The following is a 19845-nucleotide window of genomic DNA, read 5'->3' as shown; positions in this document are numbered from 1 at the left end:
CACTAAATATTTTTTTGTAAATTTATTATTGTTAATTTAATTATATATATATATATATATGAGTCCTTGTTTTTAGTTCAGTACGAGAGTCCATATATGTTCTACAAGTAAAATAGTATAAAAATAGTAATTTTGATACATAATATCAATTGACTTGATCGTATAAAGAGCTCAAAAATATTAATTTTTATTAATATAAGATATTATAAAAATTTATCCTCATTTGTAAGATATTCTCGTCGAGCTCGTAATTTAAATTTATTAGATCTAGACAGTGATGATGTATTTTCGGCCGGATCATGTATTCAAATTGCGAGTATTTTTCAAAATGGGTAAAATTCTAATTTTGAAACTGGTAATTTTGATACATAAATCAGTTAACTTGATTCTTAAAGATCCCAAAGATATTAATTTTATTGGTAAGATTTTCTCGTCAAACTCGTAATTCAAATTAAACCTATGTAGTGACATGGTATTTACGGGCAGACCATTTAGTCAGATTTCGAGTATTTTTTGAAAAATGGGTCAAATTCTAATTTTAAATTGGAAATAAATCGAAATAAACTAATTATTACCTATCTAAATATGTAGTATATATATATATTATTTATATAAGTATATCTCTTTTTAACATATTAAAAAATTAATTATATGTACAATTTATTTTTTTTAAAAAAAATATATATTAAAAATATATGAGACATACTTTTCAAACTAAATTATTTAATAAATAAGGTAATGATCAGTTTATATATTGTACTTAACTTTATATCTCAAATTCAATTGTTCAAAACTAACTCCACAAATATATTAGTAATTATGTTTAAAGTTAAATAAATTGTCGTTATACGACACTCACATATTATGTGTATAATAAAAAGCTTAAGTATCAGTGGGGCGTAATGGTAATGTGATATGCTTGCGAAATTGAAAACTCAGGTTCAATTAAAAATCTCATCAATTTATCCCCTTGTTCTCCTATTATATATAAAAGAGATTATTACGTGAACTCGTGAGGTAGCGGCTACATAGTCGTTAGGTGGGGGAGGGGCAGGAAAGTCCAGGATAAGATAGCATTCAACATTTCATCCTGTTACGTAGGACTAGTACTCTGCCTATTTTACATACGAAAAGAAAGTTTAGTTGTGATATGTTTCTTACCAAACTACCTTTCTTTCTTGATTCAACAACATAACACAAGAGAACAATGGAGTTGACTTCACCAACTAACAAAACACAAGAATTAGATGCACCCCTTCACACTATGGGCAATTTATCAGGAATGCTCTGTTGTCTCTCCAATCCTAGTTTGTGCATGGATAGGGAATTAGTGTTAGTTTATGCAGAACTGGAGATGATCACATGTCACTCTTTTTGACATTTAACTTTACCATGAACCCTGATGTGTATACTCAGTTACTCATACACAAGTCCTGATTGCTAGCAATGACAGTAGGCAGAAGAACAACCTTGGGGTGGGAGTGTAAAGTTCTTCACCTGTTCCTTTCTCAAAGAACATGTCGAGACGTAAAGAAGTAAAGAAGACAGGCCTGCAAGAGCAATACTGTAGTGCAACACTCAGTAGTTCATGTGGGTCTAGTCTGAGAATATAGTTTACAGGGGGTTTTATACTAGTGTGCTTGCTTTCCTAATACGTGATATATGTAGTTTTATTTATGTCACCAAGAAGCCATCATACTCATTAGATCCCTTAGCTAGGGTTCTTCTTGGACTCTTTAACATGAGAAGAATGGTTTTATGCATGTAAAACTTTATTACTTCAATATCCCTATTTGATGCATGTTTAGCGTTTACTATCACAAGTTCCCTCGAGTCCTGGAACATATTTGGTTTCTCTAATAAAGAAGCACTGCACTACTTGATAAACTTAATTAAGCATCATGAATGAAAGGACAACAAATAGAATAGTGTAAACTACTGTGTCTAGGCTAGTATAAATATGTGCATGATTGAAGACCATACCAAACTGCAAACACAAAGTGACTAAGATAACATGGCCAAAATCTTTGCTCTCTTTCTTCTCACCCTGCTGATTCTTGGTGCCAATCTCTCACTTAGCCTCTCTGCAGACCAACATCAAGGTAAATATCTCATTCTTTATCATGAACTACATTGATAATCATGTACTATATACCCATGCATTAGATGATTCGAACATGTATTATAAAATGCAGATATGGGAGGAGATGAAGAAAGTGCCATATTATTGTAGTGCCAAATAATACAACTTTTTCTGTCAGAATTTCGCTATCTAGAAAGTGTCATATTATTGTAGTGTCAAATATACAGGACGAAAATAGAAACACAGAAGCACGTTGCTATGTGTTTTCCATAAATAAAACTTAGAGATTTAAGACAAACTCACAAAGAAAGATTGGTAGCAAAAGTTCATATATATGATTGTTTTCATGTTCTTCCCATTACACACCATGGGTGCACAACGGAGAAAGGCCATATTTACCGATCTTTTAATAGGAAGTGACGAGAATGTCGATTTCCAAACCTCTGGCCATATATACCAACCACATACGCATTTTCAGTTATCAAGAAGCCGATCTTGACTTGAAAACCTGTCAAGAACAAATTTGGGGCAATATCCTTTCCTTTTTCTTGGAAGAGGGTTCGGACTCGAGACTTCTCCTCTACCACCCTGGCAGATAATCAAGACTTCCAATACATTATGGTATTGGAATGACTGTCTAACCAAACTCCCTCATCCTGCACATGACATGCTTGTCATTTCTCACGCCAAAAAAAGAAGAAACTAACATAAAAAAATTACTCTAATATTTCATGTGATGCTATCCTTAGTTTATGTTTAAGAAAAGGGGAACTGTAGGAAAAAATGGGCTGTCTAACAAAAACCCAATGCCATTGACTATCGACTCTTTGCTAGACTTCATACCTTTTTAAAGCTTCACTGCTGCGCAGCACAGCAAGGCTAGCTAGTTGGTTAATTGTGGAAAAGTTCTGTTGAAGCATTGCCTCCTTGTCAAATATTGCATCTGACAGAACAATTGATGATGCCCCCTTTGTAATGTATTTTTCAATATGATCTGCACAGTTGTACATTACATCCACATAAGGCATGTCAACAAAGAAATTATAGTTTTTAGATGATGAACACTAAGCAATTAAATCTGAAGATTAGTATTAGGTAGTCACGATCAATTACAAGCTTCTGTAAACGAAGAAGAAGAAAGAAGTATAAATATCAGTAAATGCGGTTTTAATTGGTATATGACTATGAAGGATGAAGGCCACTGCCTCAAGTTCATATAAATCAATATCAATAAAAACCCTGATCAAGATACACAAATTACTGCAAACGGAAGTTCAGAAAAAAGTATAAAATATCAGTATATTCTGTTATACATTTTTGGAAGGACCTATTGACCTAATAAGTAGAGGAACTTCTTTCGGTAAAATTCTTTTTTCCCAGGTAATATTTCTAAACTACTCCATATAGTCAAGTCAAGGACTTATTACAGAAAGTTTGATAGTTATAACTCGAAAAAAACCCATTATTCAATCTGAGAATTAATCAATTATTAACGTCAGTTGCTGTAATTGTTATCACGAAGACGACTAGTCGACGACTTATCACAAAGATGACTAGTCGACACAACAAGCATCGAGAGCCTCGAAGCCCGACTTGGGGTTTTGGTAACCATGACCAGATCCAACCAATGACAGTATACGAGGAGATGGAGATGAAAATGATATTAAGATGGATGACTTGACTTGTCGTAATTAGTTCTTTTATTTGCTTGGACATGTTTAATATTTGAAATATGCATGTTATTATGCAGTAACTATGCCTATTTTGATCATACTATTCTATTACCTTTAATTCAAGTTATGGAATCGATGTGCTTAGTTATAGTATATAATGAATATAGTAAGTACATCTACATGTATAATGAACACTTTATCGACTTTTACGACTAGTCTTCTTGAAGGTACAGGGAGCCGAGACTTGACATGGCGCCGTGATAACCTTGGCCTTGCTTTAGAGTATCTAGGTCAAACTTACACAAAATTAATATTCTAAAGAAGTTGGGAGTACTTTATTGATACATTCTGAGAAAACAAGTACACACAGATACTAGTACAGAACCAAGGAGGAATATCGACATTTGTTAAACTAGTCACAGCATAATCTCATATCCAGACATTAGAAAATCATTATATAGCAAAAATCTTCTAAATATAATTACACTGATGAGTGAAGGCACATATATTACAACATGCAAACCAGTTGATTTAGAGTTCAGAAAATTAACCTATTGCTATTCCTTGAGATGCAACCATTGGAATATGGGAGAAAGGCTTCTGGAGTGCCTCAATGTAGCAAACCCCACCTAATGCTGAAACAGGATATACCTATCTCACCAAGAAGAAACGAATGATCGATAAGTGCAGCGTTGAGAATTCCCGCGTTTAATTTACTTTTTAAAAGTAACTATTGTAATACATTTTATTGTAATTATGATTAAAAGCACATTATTGTAGTGCATCTTGTAGAAATATATCGGATTACTCCCTAGCACAAGGAAAAGGACTTTAATTTCAAAAACTTGGCTGACAACCTGTAGTTAAAGAATGCAGCAGTGTTAAGGCAGTAGCAGCAAGCAGCTAGGAGTAGTTCATTCAAAGACAAGAGCATTATAAATAGCCTTTATTCAATGAATCAACAAACAAAAAGTAACATATTGTCATTAAAACATGATTACCCATAAGGTTACAATATAAATTAAATTCAACAACTGATTTTCTGTACTAGTTTCATAGTAATAACTGATCTTGTACAACTGATTAACTGCCTGCTGCTATAATTTCATGCATCATGTACCCTGTTATTGCTGCCCCTATCTTTTAATAGAAGTACTTAACATTATAATTCATCTATGTCAGAACTGGTGTGTTGTCATTATATCAAATCAGAACTACTGATAAATGACATATTTTATAAGCAGCTATACAAGTATCCCCTTTGATTGTCGTAGACATAGTAGCTGGTTTACTATATTACAATCTATAAAGAATTATTATATGTATGTTTCTTTCATTATTTACCATTTCTAGTTAATTTAATGAGGCAAGGGCACTAAAACAAGTCCTCCTGGTGACATACAATTCCTAAAAACATGAGCTGACAGTAGTGAGTACATAACCTACATGCCTCTCTACACAGACACAACACTCGAGGCATGAGAGCACACCTCATTTTTTTTTCTTTTTCAAATTTGTAAATGGATAGTATTGTAAGTCATAGAATTACAATGGATTAAGATTCAAATTCCAGGAAAATATATGATAATTCTTGAAAAATAAGACAACTAAATGTACCTCACAGTATTCCTAAGTTAATAACACAGGTCATAAAATAATATTACTCTCCTAAATCCTGACAATTATAAATAAACAAATCTTAACTCACAATTATTAAAAAAAAACTAAAGATAAATAAATTAGAATGCCTTTCTTGCTTCCTGTCTGTGTTCCCAATCACTTGTATGATATGTTTTCGAGAAAAATATATAATTTCATTGACGTGCAAAACCACAAAGGATCACATATTTTAGGAAAGGAGGTAGCATGAACTAATGGATCTAACGGCTTCCAGTTTCATCAACACCTTGAAATAACATGATGGCCAAGGGTAGTCTTCCTGATCTTCACATCTAATGTCAAAAGTTTAATATCGTTTACAATGCCAAGGACAAGTTTTCAGTAATGGATTTCCAATTCAACAGTTCATACAGCTAGCTAAGTGTTTATACCTAATGAAATGAATTTTGTTGAAGAAGCAACAACACCAGAATACGCATAAATAAAATCATAGAATTGATCCTTCTACTAAAATAAAATTCATGCAAGGGACACAGAAATTCAACCTCTTTCATAGAGAAGCTCTATAATATTTTGGTCACCAGTATATAGTCTCTACTGCTTAACTTAATAAGCAGATTGAAGATGTATTTAACATCCCTCAAATAAAGTTACAGAGTTAAATACTAATTAAACTTGCACTATCTCTTCAGCATACCCACCATAAAACGAAAATGAAATGACTTAAAATCTTACCAGCAAAGACATTTAACATTTGTTTGTAGACTTTCCAAAACTAACTTTAAAACTAATCAAATGCTTGATTTTAAAAACCACTTGTACTTGGTAAATATCTTAATAATATTTGAATTTTTTTTTCTTTAACCATGAGTTTCTATTTTGACACGGTAGCCTAATATCGTGCTGGAAAGTATTACAACATGGTTTTCTACTTGGGAAGATTAACACACTGACATTAAAGAGATTTAGAACATGAAGTGTATGAAAGGGATAAATTCATTGGAATGCTTATGTAATCAAACAAAATATATGTAGAAAAACCTGCCATCATATGGTTGTTTCTGGTACAACACTAACAATAGGTTAAGTCTCACCTTCACAATTTTCGCACCGGAATTATGGGCAGTAAATATCTGCAATGTTGAAGAAATATAAGTTAGATCTGAAGGAAAAGGGCAACAAGTTCAAGAATCAACCAGTGACCTAAACTTACAGTAAAATCAGATCTTTCATGGAAGATGACTTAAGAAAATAAAATAACCAAGAATATTGTCGAGTCAGCATATAGAAAATCCAGAGGAGAGGGCACCATAGTAGCTAGATACTTACTTCTGTTGGTGTCATTGCGCCAGGAATATATAAAGCTTCACTTTCATTGACATAATCCAAAATATCCTGCAGATGCTCAACCACAGTAAGCAAAAAAAGATTGAAAAACACACACAATTGGGACAGCCACATTCTGTGACAAAGTAGCCAATACTAAATTATGATCGGTTGTAGGCTTGTTGCAATCTATTTTTGTCAAGAAAACAGTTACAATTATCACTTAGAAGATACCTTTACAGTTGCAGGACTCATAAGAAATTTTGCACCAGCATCTATGGCTCCTTTTGCATCTTTCAAACTTAAGACTGTCCCAGCCTACAGCATTCTATAGTGTCACAAAATATGATATCTTGCACTTGCATTTTTCATATAATTGACTAAACCAAAAAAATATACATTCAACTATACAATGACAGCCAGCAAACAAGTTATAATGGATTAAAGTCTGTCAAATGACTTATTCATCAAAAGTTCATAGTCTTGTATTCCCTCGCATTCACTAAATCCACAAGAGCAAAGCGAATGAGAATCAATATGGCCTATGCCTTTTCTCTCGAAAAAATTTATGCAGGGTCTAACAGTCGTTGCCATCAGTGGTCTATTACATGTTTGCAAAATTCCAAGTTAGATACTTATAAAAGATTGTTGTTCCATATTAGCAAAACAAGGACTAATCGTCATGTCATAGTACGGATTCTGACAATTTGGTGTACTTTTGTTCAGTGATTAAAGAATACATAAAATGAGGTAAAGCGAAAAGTGAGAAAGACGTTTAATTACCCCTATAGTCTTTGTCGGATACTCTCGCACTAAGTGTTGCAAAACCTGTAAATGGAGAATTTACATTGCAAATAAGGCCTGAAGACGAATAACAAACAAAAACAAAGAGAGAATTCATAACAAACCTCAAGAAAACCTGGTGTTGATACAACAATCTCCAGCTAAAAATGATCACAAGTGAACTAATTATTACTATAAATATACACTAAAACCTCGATAAATGAATAATCTCGATAAATGAATAAAAAGCACTCTACTCTACTAGTAGTAACTAAGATAGGAAAATGTGAAGGGGGAAACAATACATACAACCGAGATACCAGCGTCAAGTGCAGCACACGCAGCATGAATAGCTAGCTCAGCACTAAACAAGACAATACTAATAACAATTATCACCATCATTATGACAATATTATGATATTTAACGTGATAACAGTGAGAACAATTATCCCGTACATTATATTGTTGAGTAACCGGTCCGTCTAAAAACCAATACCAATATCAATAAATAATATTTAAATTAAATAAATGGGGGTGAGTGGACTCTGAGTCTCTCCCTAAACTGAGCTGTGATACCATGTTAAGTAACCAATCGCACTAAAATCTTAAGGTGGCAGGAAGGTCCGAACAAGATCTTATACTCTTTAATATATATAAGGTTGTGATAACAGGGAGAACAATTGTTCCCTACATTTATAATATAATGTTGCGGTGAAGTGCAAAATAATTGTTCTCACTGTTATCGCGGTCACTGTTATCGCGGAAATAAGGAAGAAGTTACCTGTTGGCACGAAGACAAGCAATGACACCGGAAGAAGTGATTTGAGTTAGAGTTTTGTCGGAATTATTGTTACATTTGCAACAGTAAGTTTTGAATTTACGAGTACGAGGAGGATAAGTAGTTTGGAGTTGTGGAGGTGGTGATAATGAAGAAAAACACACGTACACAGCACTAGCGCCCATTTCTGTTTTAATTATTATCAGCTGCAGTCCCTTATCCCTTCCTACCCATGACCCATCTCATGACTCGTTACGCGGTACCCTATTCCGGTTATTATAATATAATATAGATTGAATACAGTTTGCCCAATGCATTACCATATTCAGGTTATTATGATATAATATAGATAAATTGAACACCGCGTGTCTAACCAATAATAACTTGCAACGTGTAATCGATGATCAAATTTGAAATTCATTTTGAAACCTTGACATTACTCTAAATACTTGTAATCCGCTCAAAATCAAATGCAGACATTACTCTAAATACTTGTAATCCGCTCAAAATCAAATGCAGGATTGTAAAACTCAGAAACTGATCCTACTTGGTTATATTTCAAAAACTATAACAATCGGTCGGTTTTTCAAGTACTCGTTTAAATCCGAATAGCTTCATTTTCGATTTCGGAGTCCTAATCCAAAAACGTTATGTATTTCATTCGATTGTTTTGAGTGAGGGTAAAACAAAGAGGCTTTAGGAGAACACAATTTTTTATTTGTTAAATTGGTAAGATTTAGAAAAATACTAATTTAGAATTAAGTAAAACTGGATGCAACCAAATTATAAACTCAAAAACAACTTTGATAATTTTTAAAAATTAGCGTCTTCAATAATTTATCTTACATAATTAAGTTTTATTTCTAAGTTTGTCAAGGAGATACGGCCCAAAAATATAGCGTGGGGTGTGGTTTTTTTAATAAATAAGATGATCTTTTAGAGTTCTGTTCAGACGAGGCCCATGAAAAATGCTGGGCCACGTCCATAAAGAAAAAAGACTGGCGCAAGGCTCACCGGTAAAAAGAAACCCACAGCAACAAATACTATGACTATCCTTGGATTGCTGTTATAAGTTTATATTATATGTTTGACAGGTATAGATTGATTCAAAATTATTTATTCATATATATTATTTTCTATTCATAATTTTGCATTAATTATCGATTTAATTTTTTTTCCCATTTATTAAGATTATAAATATATTGCTTTTACTATATTGAGACCGGAGACATGTATTAATTTGACGAGTTTATTTCTTTATTTAGTATTTGTCTATCGAATATTTAATGTACGAGTTTACATCTTAATAAAACTTAATAAAAATAGAAAATTAAATATATTCTTGTTGTTTTTCATGAGTATAAAGTTAACATATGGGAATGAGTTAATTACTTATATTTTATACAAATATCAAACTAAATATAGTATGAGATCTAATGTAAAGAAATAAGTTCTAACTCAACACTAATGTTATTAAGTTGTAAACAAATTTGGCTCTAGGGTGGATGACATTGGTAATTTGCACATTGTTGTTCAATTCTCGCTAACAACAACAATTTTTAATTTTTAACAAAATATAATATTAAAATAGTAATTTCGAATAAAATATTTTCTTGAATAAAATATTTTCCCAAAAAGTTGTTTCAATATTATATATATAATAGATATGAAAATTGCTAGAGACCCAAAATATTATTACAAACTTTTTTCCAAATGCTTTATAAATGATAATTTTCCTCAAAATAATATGAGATACCGCATTGATTCATATGCGTCCACGAATTAAATTGCGACACGTGTAATGTCACATCATATTATAATTTTCTGGTACAAATTCTGGATTATCTAGTAATACTCATAAGTCTTAAGTTCGAATCCATAACACGATACGCTTACACGACACAAAAATAACGGGTTTATGTTGATATTTTTGGTACACGAACGCGAAAGTTTGATATTTTTGGTACACGAACGCGAAAGTACACAGATGAATTTAGTGTCGATTTTGGGTTTAATCTTAGGTATACGACACGAAATAAATATATAAATAAATTTACTTATCATAATTATATGAATACATATATCTTACAATTTACATATAATTTTTACAAAAAATAGATATAAAATAGATTCAAATTTAAATTCCACAAGACTTGACTGCACTTGAGTTTGTATGAATTATTAACTTAAAACTCGATTACTAAAAACAAAATATTTATATATAAATTGTATTTATCTTTATTTTTATTATTAATTTTAAATTACACGAAACACGACACGAAACGTACGCGAAATGAAAGTACACGAACACAAAACGAATTTTTAATTCTCGCCAACAACAACAATTTTTAATTTTTAACAAAATACAATATTAAAATAGTAATTTCAAATAATTTTCTTGAATAAAATATTGTCCCAAAAAGTTGTTTTAATATTATATATATAATAGATATGAAAAATGCTATAAACCCAAAATATTGTTACAAACTTTTTTTCAAATATTTTATAAATGGTAACTTTTCTTAAAATAATATGAGATACCGCATTCATTCATATGCACCCATGAATTAAATTACAATACGTGTAATATCACGTTATTTTATAATTTTTTTGGTACAAATTTTGAGTTATATCGTATTACTCGTAAGTTTCAAGTTCGAATTCACAGATTATTGAAGAAAAGTGTTAAGATATAATATAAAGGATCCGGTCACACATGTTAACAAACCCTCACTGCCCCCATTTCATCATTGCGGTGATTTTTTTTACCCAATTAGAGCCGACAATTTTGTAAACGATACGATAACATCGCGTTAAAATAAGGGGTTTGTGTTGATATTTTTGGTACACGAACACGAAATTACACGTATGAATTTAGTGTCGATTTTGGGTTTAACCTTAGATACATGACAATGAAAGTACACAAAATAAATATATAAATAAATAAATTTACTTATCATAATTCTATGAATACATATATCTTACAATTTACTTATAATTTTTACAAAAAAATAGATACAAAATAGATTCAAATTTAAATTTCACAAGAGTTGACCGCACTTGAGTTTGTATGTCTTATTGATTTCAAACTCGTTTCCCAAAAACAAATATTTAAATATAAATTGTATTTATCTTTATTTTTATTATTAATTTTAAATTACACGAAACACGACACGAAACGTACACGAATACGAAACGAACTGTTCGGGTTTGAGTTAGACAATAATGACACGAAACACGAAAGTACACGAAACGAACGAATTGCCACTCTATACCCAATATTTGAATCCAATTTTATCCTCTCTATCCTAATGGCTAGTTGGAGTTATTAGATTTTCTGAAATTTCTTTGACAAATGAACAAACAAAACTTTCGAGTAAAAGAGCAAAACACATTATTTTACAGATCATCAAAATGTCCTGAATGAAGCAAAACCATCAAAACTTTTCTAGGACAGTGCCTGCTTTGCAGGTACAATTTACACATTTCCCCGGCAAAGCTTCTGCTTCGGAGGACGCATCATGATGAACTATTTCTATTGAGTGAGAGGAACACATTCCAGCTCGACTTGCAGCACTCCTCTCTCGACGTTTTGCAGCTTCAAAACAATGTCCTGTTTAACCTTCCCATCTATCAGGTTAATGATGCCGTCACTCACTAAAGTGTTGTCTGCGCTCGACACCCACTTCCCTAGCTGCATTGTGTCCTCCATTTTAACAAGCTCGGTTGCTCTTGCTGCAGTCACTAGTGGCTGAATATCAATCTCGGCTTCTCCCATAAAATCGTCATTTGTGAATGTATCCTTGTCGTATACCAGCTGCATAATAAGTGTGGAAATTTATTAGTATATATGATATAAGGTCACGATAAGCTTGTAGAACCATAAGCGATGATAATATCCTAACGGCTTAATGACCTTTAAAGTTTTCAGTTTTGCACCAATCTGGGGTGACCCTTGCTATAGGCGAACAAAACTTGCCCCTAGGCCCCCGATACTCAAGTACCCCAAAAATTTCTAACTTCTTCAAGTAAATATATATGAATTTTCATGATATATGTATATTAGGGTCCCATAAACTGATTTCGACTAGGGCCCCTCGAATTTCAGGACAATATACCCATCAACCCTTATACCCATCAACCCTGAAAACGTATCTTTTTACTTTTGGACCGGCCGATTTACCCTTTTTTTTCGGTTGAAGGGTAAAAAGATACGTTTTCAGTACTCAAGAGGCAAAAAAGAACGGTTTTGAACCACATCGGCTGATGGATATGTTGGTGCATTACTTAAGGTTAAAAGGTCATTAAGCCTAGCCTAACGTCAATCCTTCAAGAATCTGTCATGGTAACTTACCAGCTTTAAAGGAGGAACACTTTCTGGGATTGACAACATAAGCTTTTCATTCCATACGGGGTTCAGATTATTTTTTATGACACGCGTCTTCACTATCTGCAAAATCGACAAGCCTTGTTAGGTACTTATCCTGTATCAGAGCCTTCATTATTTGGAAATGAGAAAATGAGTTAACGACGAATTACTTGGTTCCCCAGCGAGAGGATGACATAAGGATCACTAGTCACCATATCCCGGACGGCTAGATTGGTGCCTCGGACCACATTGACCTTTATTAGCCCTATAAATTCGACCATGCCTGCCTATAATAGTAACACATTTTAGGAAAGCTTATAGAGGCTTATAGAGGTGACTCCCTGCTCCCGAGTTATAAAGAGGAAGGGAAGCAAGCGTAAGGTAAGTAAAGTAGTTTCACTTTCACTCCTCGTTGTGCTCCCGAGTTTTAAAAAGGAACGAAAGCAAGTGATAATAAATGTAAATTTAGTATACTTTCATCCCAAAACTTTCACTCCAAAAACGGGATGAAAGTACTTTACCTCCTAATCACTTACTTCCTTCCCTTTAAAAAACTCGGGAGCAAGAGCATTCTCACTATGTAAGGCGTTCTTTTCATCAAAGCATAACATATTACCGTTGAAGCGCTCTTTTTACTCGACTTATCAGATCTCCTCCAACTGTTCCGGAACGCTTGTCCAAGACTATAGCCCTTGTGATGGTGTTGTTTCTCAGTTTTAGTTGATGGTTTACAGGGAAAAGGACAACATACTGATGCATCGGGTATCAGAAACTGTTGCAACTCATATTTCCGCCTGAGTACAGAGCAAAGCTAGGTAAGTTTGCTATGTTATAACCACACATTTTCGATTTTGACCACAGTTACCTTATGAATTCAGTGCGTTCCTCTATGGAAGCATCTGGTTTTGGTTTGCTCACGTTGTCTGGAATATAAGCTTCATATTTTGAGTTTACAGCCGCATTTCCTCCCAGCTCTTCAAAAGCATCGACTTGCTCATTCGTCCACTCATCCAGCTTTACCGAAAATACCTGTTATATCAAAGTATTGATTAGTATCATGTTTGAATTTACAATGACAAAAATCTTGTTAATGCCTGATCTTAGAAGTGGTGAAACTCCTAACTACGAATAGCAGCCAGTAAACTTTGAGGTTTATTACAAGTAAAACAAAACTTTTTTGCGACTTTACTATCTAATGTGGTTTAGGTAGACAGAGAACCTCGTTTTGACCCTTTCCAAGACAACGCTAAAATCAAGAGATCTTCAACAAAATGTATGTTTTGCAGTAGAAATCTAATCGCGATTAGATACCTACACGTTACCATCAAGATTTGAGGCACGAGTGTGAGTCTGATCCCTACACATTAGTACAGCTAATTAGTTTTCCAGGTGAGAATCAGTTAACCATTTGTTCTTGTAAAGGAAGGTTTCAGTTTCTGTGGGATTTCAGGTGTAGCAGACTCATAACTTCTACCTAACAGTTTCAGATGTCACTCTAACAAAAAACATCTATTCCAAAGAGTTTACGTTCTTATGGTTTAGCAGTGGTCTAGCATTTGAAAAGGTGTTACACGAGCAGCCAGATGCCAGCTTAAGGCCTTATGCAGTAACTTGTCAACCTTATTACTACCCTTTCATCATTTCTCGAACCTTTTAAAATGTAGAAACCAGTGGTGCATATGTCTGCCAAGGTATGTACCGAAAGAGCTGCCTAAAATCTAGTTTAACTAAAAGTTCACAGAATTGGTAACTGTTAAACATCTAAACTTGCAATGAGATGATCAACAATAACTACAACTCCATTATTAAGTCGAAGGTAGGATGACAATAACAAGCTGGACAGGAATGGCCATGGGTACTTTACCTTTGAGATATGAACTCCTAGGCTTCTGTGTACTCCAGAACACTTGATACACATAAATGACCCAATATTCAAAGATCTGCAGATCGAAAATGAGATGGTCATTACGAAGTTAAGTTAAGATATGAAAAACATACAACTCAAACACAGTATCGCGTTTGATAATTAGAGAGATTTGGATTGTGATCAACAGCATATTTTAGGCTCCTCCAGAGAGCCTAAAAGAATTGGTTTTATATCAATCAAGTAGCTTATTAACTACTTAATACTTACACCCATCTTGGATCATATGATCCGCAATCTGCACATAACGCATTGCCAGGTTCAGCTAATAGTTTGTCCAGTCTCGAATGGGGACCTGATAAGTGAAAATTATACAGTTTCAGAAGATACATGAAAGGACCTTCAGAAATTAAACACAAGGATGCACATGTTGTCATATTGTAATTAATTAGTTCTATACACAAAAAAATAGAGTAAAAATTAGACATGTAAAAGTGTAGAAATTAGAGTTTCTTCATGCATAGGATCATAACATATATGATGCTAATTGGTGTTTGTGAAATAGATTTTGCAGTAAAACTACTTCCCAGATTCGAAGTCTCGTAACAGAAGCATTTGCAATATCATCTCATGTTAGTACTACATTGGTAATTGTCATCAACTAATGGAACATTATAGTGCCACATAATTTAGAAGACAACAATCTTAGAAAATTGAACAGAGACTAAACATACTGGAAGGCGCCTCTTCTTCACTTGGCCCGCAGCTCGGTTTTGTTGGTGGAAGATTCGTTTCTAACCGTAATAAATCGTAGAGAGAATGATGACCTGAGACAGAAATTTAATGAACTCAATGCTGTAATTTTTATGATTTCTAATAATTTTTTCATCATTACACTACCTTTTGTTTTCATTTTTTATAGGCTCTACAGACAGCAGATATGATAACGCGATAAGATTCAACTTCTTAAGAAGTAGCACATCAAGACTAGTAACTAGCAAGAGTCCTGTTCATGTAGTCTCTATTTTCTGGCTTTCTCAACAGCTCCATTATGCAAGCTGTTCTTCCCATTTAACTATTTTAGTATGCCTGTCAATATACTACTCAATCCTCCTAAGTCCTAACTACTAGCTTGGGATTACCAACATTTCGAGCCATCTAGTTAATCTTGGTAACATCTGATCCTATCCGAATGGTCTTCAAATATAACATAATCCGAAAGTGGATCTGATCCGAAAATGATCTGATCCGGTTATCCGAATTGCCAGGTCTACCTGCCAACATCTATAATACATTTTCTATTGATTGGTGAACTCTGCCACAGTAGGCTAACAGTCAACTTGCAGCTTAAAAAACAGTTATCTGACTAAATCATGGTTCTATGAAAAACAATAGTGCGCAACACGTCTAAACTTCCAAGTGCCCAATGTTTATGAATTTAAGCAAAAGTAATTTCTGGTACATGTTCATTTTTTACTGCTTTCCGTTTTACTGAGATCAAGCAACAGCTCAACAACAATCATCATCAGAACACAATCAAGATCAGGAAAGAGTTTATTAGGCTGAATAAAACTGTTAGAGGAAGGCCTTGCCAGGATCTTATAAGCAAGGGCCTTCCTCTAACAAAAACAGACTTGAAACATGATATTTACTGGTAGTTACATCCCATAGGAGACTTTCATTTGTGTATTCAAGGCCGTTGCAAGTACAAGTCGATAACTAATGTATAATAAATTGCTCGTGCTTTTGAACTGACCCGCGGTGAGTTGTCGGGTATGGTTTACATTACAATAATTGAGAGGGCCTATTGCCCGAGCGATTTCCTCGACAATTTATGTTCTTATATCATCTTTTATAAAACAAAATTGCTCGAATTGTACAAATTACGACATAACAACTTTAGTCTAAAAATCAAGAAAATTGAACAACATCATTTTTTGGAATTCCATTAAACAAAAGTTAACCAGAAACATCAACTTTAGGGACTTTAGGGGTTTGCAGGCTATTGCGTGAACCCGTAGGGTTTACCCAGCGCGTACCCGAAGGGTAGTGGCCGCGGGTTAGCTACGAATAAAAAAAAACCCGAAAAAGCAAAATCGAAAGGTGCATGCAGCATGCACAAAGACATATTTACCTGAACTGCAGTTGTTCATATCCCCTTCCTGGGTTGTCATCTCAGCTCAGGCCCAATATTTCAGACCCCAACCAAGAAACAGCCCAGTAATCTTCAATATAACCATGCATCTACATCAAAGAAACTTTCCACATTAAGCAAAAACACCTAAAGAAATATAAAATAAAACTAAAAATAAGAGTTAATCACACGTTCAGACCATTTTCCTGCAATTAAGTCTAAATTAATAATAAAAACGGGCAAACGGGCAAACCGGCTCGTACATGATGAAGAACAATCAACAGAAGAGGGAAAACCTCATAAACAATGTATCATGCAAATCAAATTCTCGAAGAAATTATTGCAAACAAAATGTGTGACCGCGTGTGTTTGCGGATACTTGTTTTGTTCTGTCTATTGTAAAGGCAATGAAGAAGAAGATTGTGATGATGGGAAAGGCCTGCAGGGACAACAAGGAGAATCTGGTAAGAAAAACAGGGCCTGGAATTGTCCTCAACTGTATTCAATGTTTTGGTGTTGAATATGTTCATGCAATATGTCAAAACAAGAAATATTATGGTGGTTGGACAATTACCACACCAGAAATAATGATTATCCCTTTTGCACTTTTGTATTACCATTGTGCTTACGTGGCATTTCCTTTCTTTTTCTTTCAATTTCTTACTTTTTCCGGAATTAATGTCTAACTATGGGATTATAATTTGGATTAGTTAGAAATTTAAACTAATATCATGATCATAGAACTTAACTCCTTTACTTCGAAATAATGCATGGTGATTAGTAGGGCTGTACGTTCAATTCACTCAACCGTATCAATCGCATCAACCGCAAAAACCACCCGCATATTACGGTTAACCGTAAAAGGCGGGTGGTTGTGGATGTAATTTTAGATAACCGTTAATTTGCGGGTTGGTTGCAGAATGATTATTTTAAAAACTGCGAAAATCCAACCGCAAAGTTTTGCATCAACTTTTATATTTTAGAATTAGTTTTTCTTTTATATGCTGCTTGACTGTTGAATTTACTTGTCATTTAAATTTATTGAATTTTTAGGATTTTTTATTTTTTTTCTAAAGGCTTATGATTTTCATATGCAATATTTATTGAAGTTATTATTTTTTTAAAATTTGAGCAACCGCAAAACCAACCGCAATCAACCGCAATTATGTGGTTGAATTTGATTATTTTCTATATATCAACGGTTTAGTTGCGGATGAAGATATTGGAAAATCACAAGTTGCGGTTTGGTTTGATTTTTACCCTCCAACCGAACCAAACCGCACCACGTACACCCCAGTGATTAGTGATGGATTTTAATCGCAGTGGAGGCATGGTAAAACACTTTTACACATACAAAATCCAAATAAAAACATATAAATCGTGGTAAAAACGTAGGGATCGATTACTAACCTTTAATATGCGATCCAAGAGCATCGATCGGAGATCCTTAGCAGCTGCTCCTCAAACGTGAAGCACTCCACCGGTATCCACCAAGAAAACGACGTTAAGGAGGAGGAGGAGGTGGAGAGAATTAGGTTTTATAAAATTTTGGGGTTAGAATAAAAATAGGGTTTATAATAGTATATTTATAGGTAAAATTTTCAGCTGAAATTTTCCCATAAATATTATTATTATTATCCCATTTATTATTCTCATTAATAATTAAAACACCTTTTAATTATTAATTCTTTTTCTAAACACTTTAGAAATAATTCTCTCTCTTGATTTAATTTACAAAAATTAAATCCTTAATTAATAATATTTAAGAACTTTTCTTAATTAATTTATAATCAATTAAATCTCATTTAATCAATTATTAAATTTGCCAATTAATTATTTATTTCATAAATAAATAATTATTAGCCATTATTAATTAATTCCTCCACCATTAAATCATTCTCTTTTTATGGTGTGACCCTGTAGATTCAATATTAAGCCGGTAGTAGAAATAAATAATAATAAAACTATTTTATCATTATTTATATAAATTCTCTAATTTATTAAATATGATTAATTAATTAATCACATTTATTCTACATCGTGAGGGATACTTCTCAGCATATCGCGACTATCCGGATAATACAAATTCACTGCTTAGAATACCAAGAACCTATTCAGTGAATAGTTACCGTACAATAAACTCCTTCTACCCTACAATGTCCCGATTAAATACAAGGTATGGATCTCGTGTCAAGCCTATCTAATTCAATCACTTGCTTACCATTTACTATGCTTAGTTCTATGCAAATTAGAAACTCCTTTCTAATTTCATTCACTCTGGCCAGAGATTCCTGAACTAGCATAAGTAGATCAGCCTTGAACATTTGCTTCCTTCACTGGAAGGGGTAGATCCTTTATTGATCATACACTATCTTCGTGTACAAATTCCTATACCCAGTAGAGCCCTAATAATTGTCCCTGGAGACTAAGAACTAAACCAAAGCATAGTTCAGTGTATACAAGATGACTATGATGACCCAAAGTCTAAGGATACTTGTACAACTATCACTATGTGAACAACTGCTGACACGTGAGTGAACTCCATCAGTTGTTCAGCTGTGCGAGTCATGTTCAGTGAACTTATTCTATAATAAGCACCTACATACTAGCTATAGTGTCACCACACAAATGTCTATGAGAACAGACATCCTTCATAATGAAGCAAGCATAATATATACCAATCTTTGCGGATTATTAATTACCAGTTAGTAATCCTATGATCAGGAACTATTTAAGTTTAGAGTTATCATCTTTTAGGTCTCACTATTATGATCTCATCATAATCCATAAAAAGCTTTATTCTAAACTATGGTATATCTTATTTAAACACTTAAATAGATAAAGCCCGTAATAAAAATAAAATTAGTCTTTTATTAATATCAATGAAATCAAAACAGATTACACAGGAAGTTATTCCTAAATCCTAATACATGATTGGACTTAGGACATATTCCTTTCAATCTCCCACTTGTACTAAAGCCAATCACTCTGGTATCTAACACCCATATTGTCTTTATGACGATCAAAGTGACTTTCATAAAGTAGCTTTATGAGTGGGTCTGCTATGTTGTTATGTGTGTCAACTCTAATTCAATACAATATAAGAAATGTTACCACGCTCTCACTAACCCTTTTGTAGACGCATGGTTCATCTACATTTTTGATAAAATCAAACTCTTTGATTGTCTCATCAAAACGAATGTTCCATCTTTCGA

The 19845-nt window shown here is 33.4% G+C and overlaps 2 protein-coding genes across 7 annotated transcripts; both read right to left on the bottom strand.

Moving 5' to 3' along the window:
* Positions 1 to 1031: 1031 nt before the first annotated feature.
* On the bottom strand, positions 1032 to 8504 carry LOC141668707 (uncharacterized). 5 transcript variants are annotated; one of them, XM_074475692.1, is made up of 12 exons: positions 8267 to 8504; positions 7795 to 7864; positions 7611 to 7646; positions 7486 to 7530; positions 6937 to 7020; positions 6706 to 6771; positions 6471 to 6509; positions 4308 to 4407; positions 2927 to 3077; positions 2387 to 2739; positions 1392 to 2084; positions 1035 to 1304 (listed from the first exon to the last, which is right to left on the bottom strand). In XM_074475692.1, the coding sequence occupies exons 1-10, from the start codon at positions 8446 to 8448 to the stop codon at positions 2721 to 2723; spliced, it is 792 nt and encodes a 263-aa protein (XP_074331793.1). In that variant the 5' UTR covers positions 8449 to 8504; the 3' UTR covers positions 1035 to 1304; positions 1392 to 2084; positions 2387 to 2720. The 5 variants fall into 5 exon arrangements, with proteins under 5 accessions (XP_074331792.1, XP_074331793.1, XP_074331796.1 ...); XM_074475694.1 differs by having other exon boundaries at positions 1048 to 1564; positions 1984 to 2084; XM_074475691.1 differs by having other exon boundaries at positions 1032 to 2084.
* Positions 8505 to 11640: 3136 nt separating this feature from the next.
* On the bottom strand, positions 11641 to 17197 carry LOC141667718 (putative ADP-ribosylation factor GTPase-activating protein AGD11). 2 transcript variants are annotated; one of them, XM_074474320.1, is made up of 10 exons: positions 16894 to 17197; positions 16631 to 16740; positions 15231 to 15323; positions 14767 to 14851; positions 14497 to 14572; positions 13498 to 13661; positions 13249 to 13426; positions 12803 to 12919; positions 12618 to 12713; positions 11641 to 12080 (listed from the first exon to the last, which is right to left on the bottom strand). In XM_074474320.1, the coding sequence occupies exons 2-10, from the start codon at positions 16668 to 16670 to the stop codon at positions 11799 to 11801; spliced, it is 1131 nt and encodes a 376-aa protein (XP_074330421.1). In that variant the 5' UTR covers positions 16671 to 16740; positions 16894 to 17197; the 3' UTR covers positions 11641 to 11798. The 2 variants fall into 2 exon arrangements, with proteins under 2 accessions (XP_074330421.1, XP_074330422.1); XM_074474321.1 differs by having other exon boundaries at positions 16927 to 17197.
* Positions 17198 to 19845: the final 2648 nt, after the last annotated feature.

Source organism: Apium graveolens, chromosome 6 (assembly GCF_009905375.1).
Source record: "Apium graveolens cultivar Ventura chromosome 6, ASM990537v1, whole genome shotgun sequence".
In the NCBI taxonomy this organism is placed as follows: Eukaryota; Viridiplantae; Streptophyta; class Magnoliopsida; order Apiales; family Apiaceae; genus Apium; species Apium graveolens.
The sequence above is the reverse complement of the archived record's forward strand: the minus strand, read 5'-3'. Positions and strand labels throughout refer to the sequence as shown.

Bases quoted from the DNA above. Each gene is read 5' to 3' on its own strand.
- LOC141667718 (XM_074474320.1), bottom strand. From the start codon at position 16,670: ATGACAACCCAGGAAGGGGATATGAACAACTGCAGTTCAG. The intron at 13,427-13,497 runs GTAACTGTGGTC...CTCTGTACTCAG, and splicing joins GAACGCACTGAATTCATAAG to GCGGAAATATGAGTTGCAAC. The intron at 12,714-12,802 runs GTAATTCGTCGT...TCGATTTTGCAG, and splicing joins TCCTCTCGCTGGGGAACCAA to ATAGTGAAGACGCGTGTCAT.
- LOC141668707 (XM_074475691.1), bottom strand. From the start codon at position 8,448: ATGGGCGCTAGTGCTGTGTACGTGTGTTTTTCTTCATTATCACCACCT. The intron at 6,510-6,705 runs GTAAGTATCTAG...TCAACATTGCAG, and splicing joins GCGCAATGACACCAACAGAA to ATATTTACTGCCCATAATTC. The intron at 4,408-6,470 runs GTGAGACTTAAC...TTGGTGAGATAG, and splicing joins CCGGTGCGAAAATTGTGAAG to GTATATCCTGTTTCAGCATT.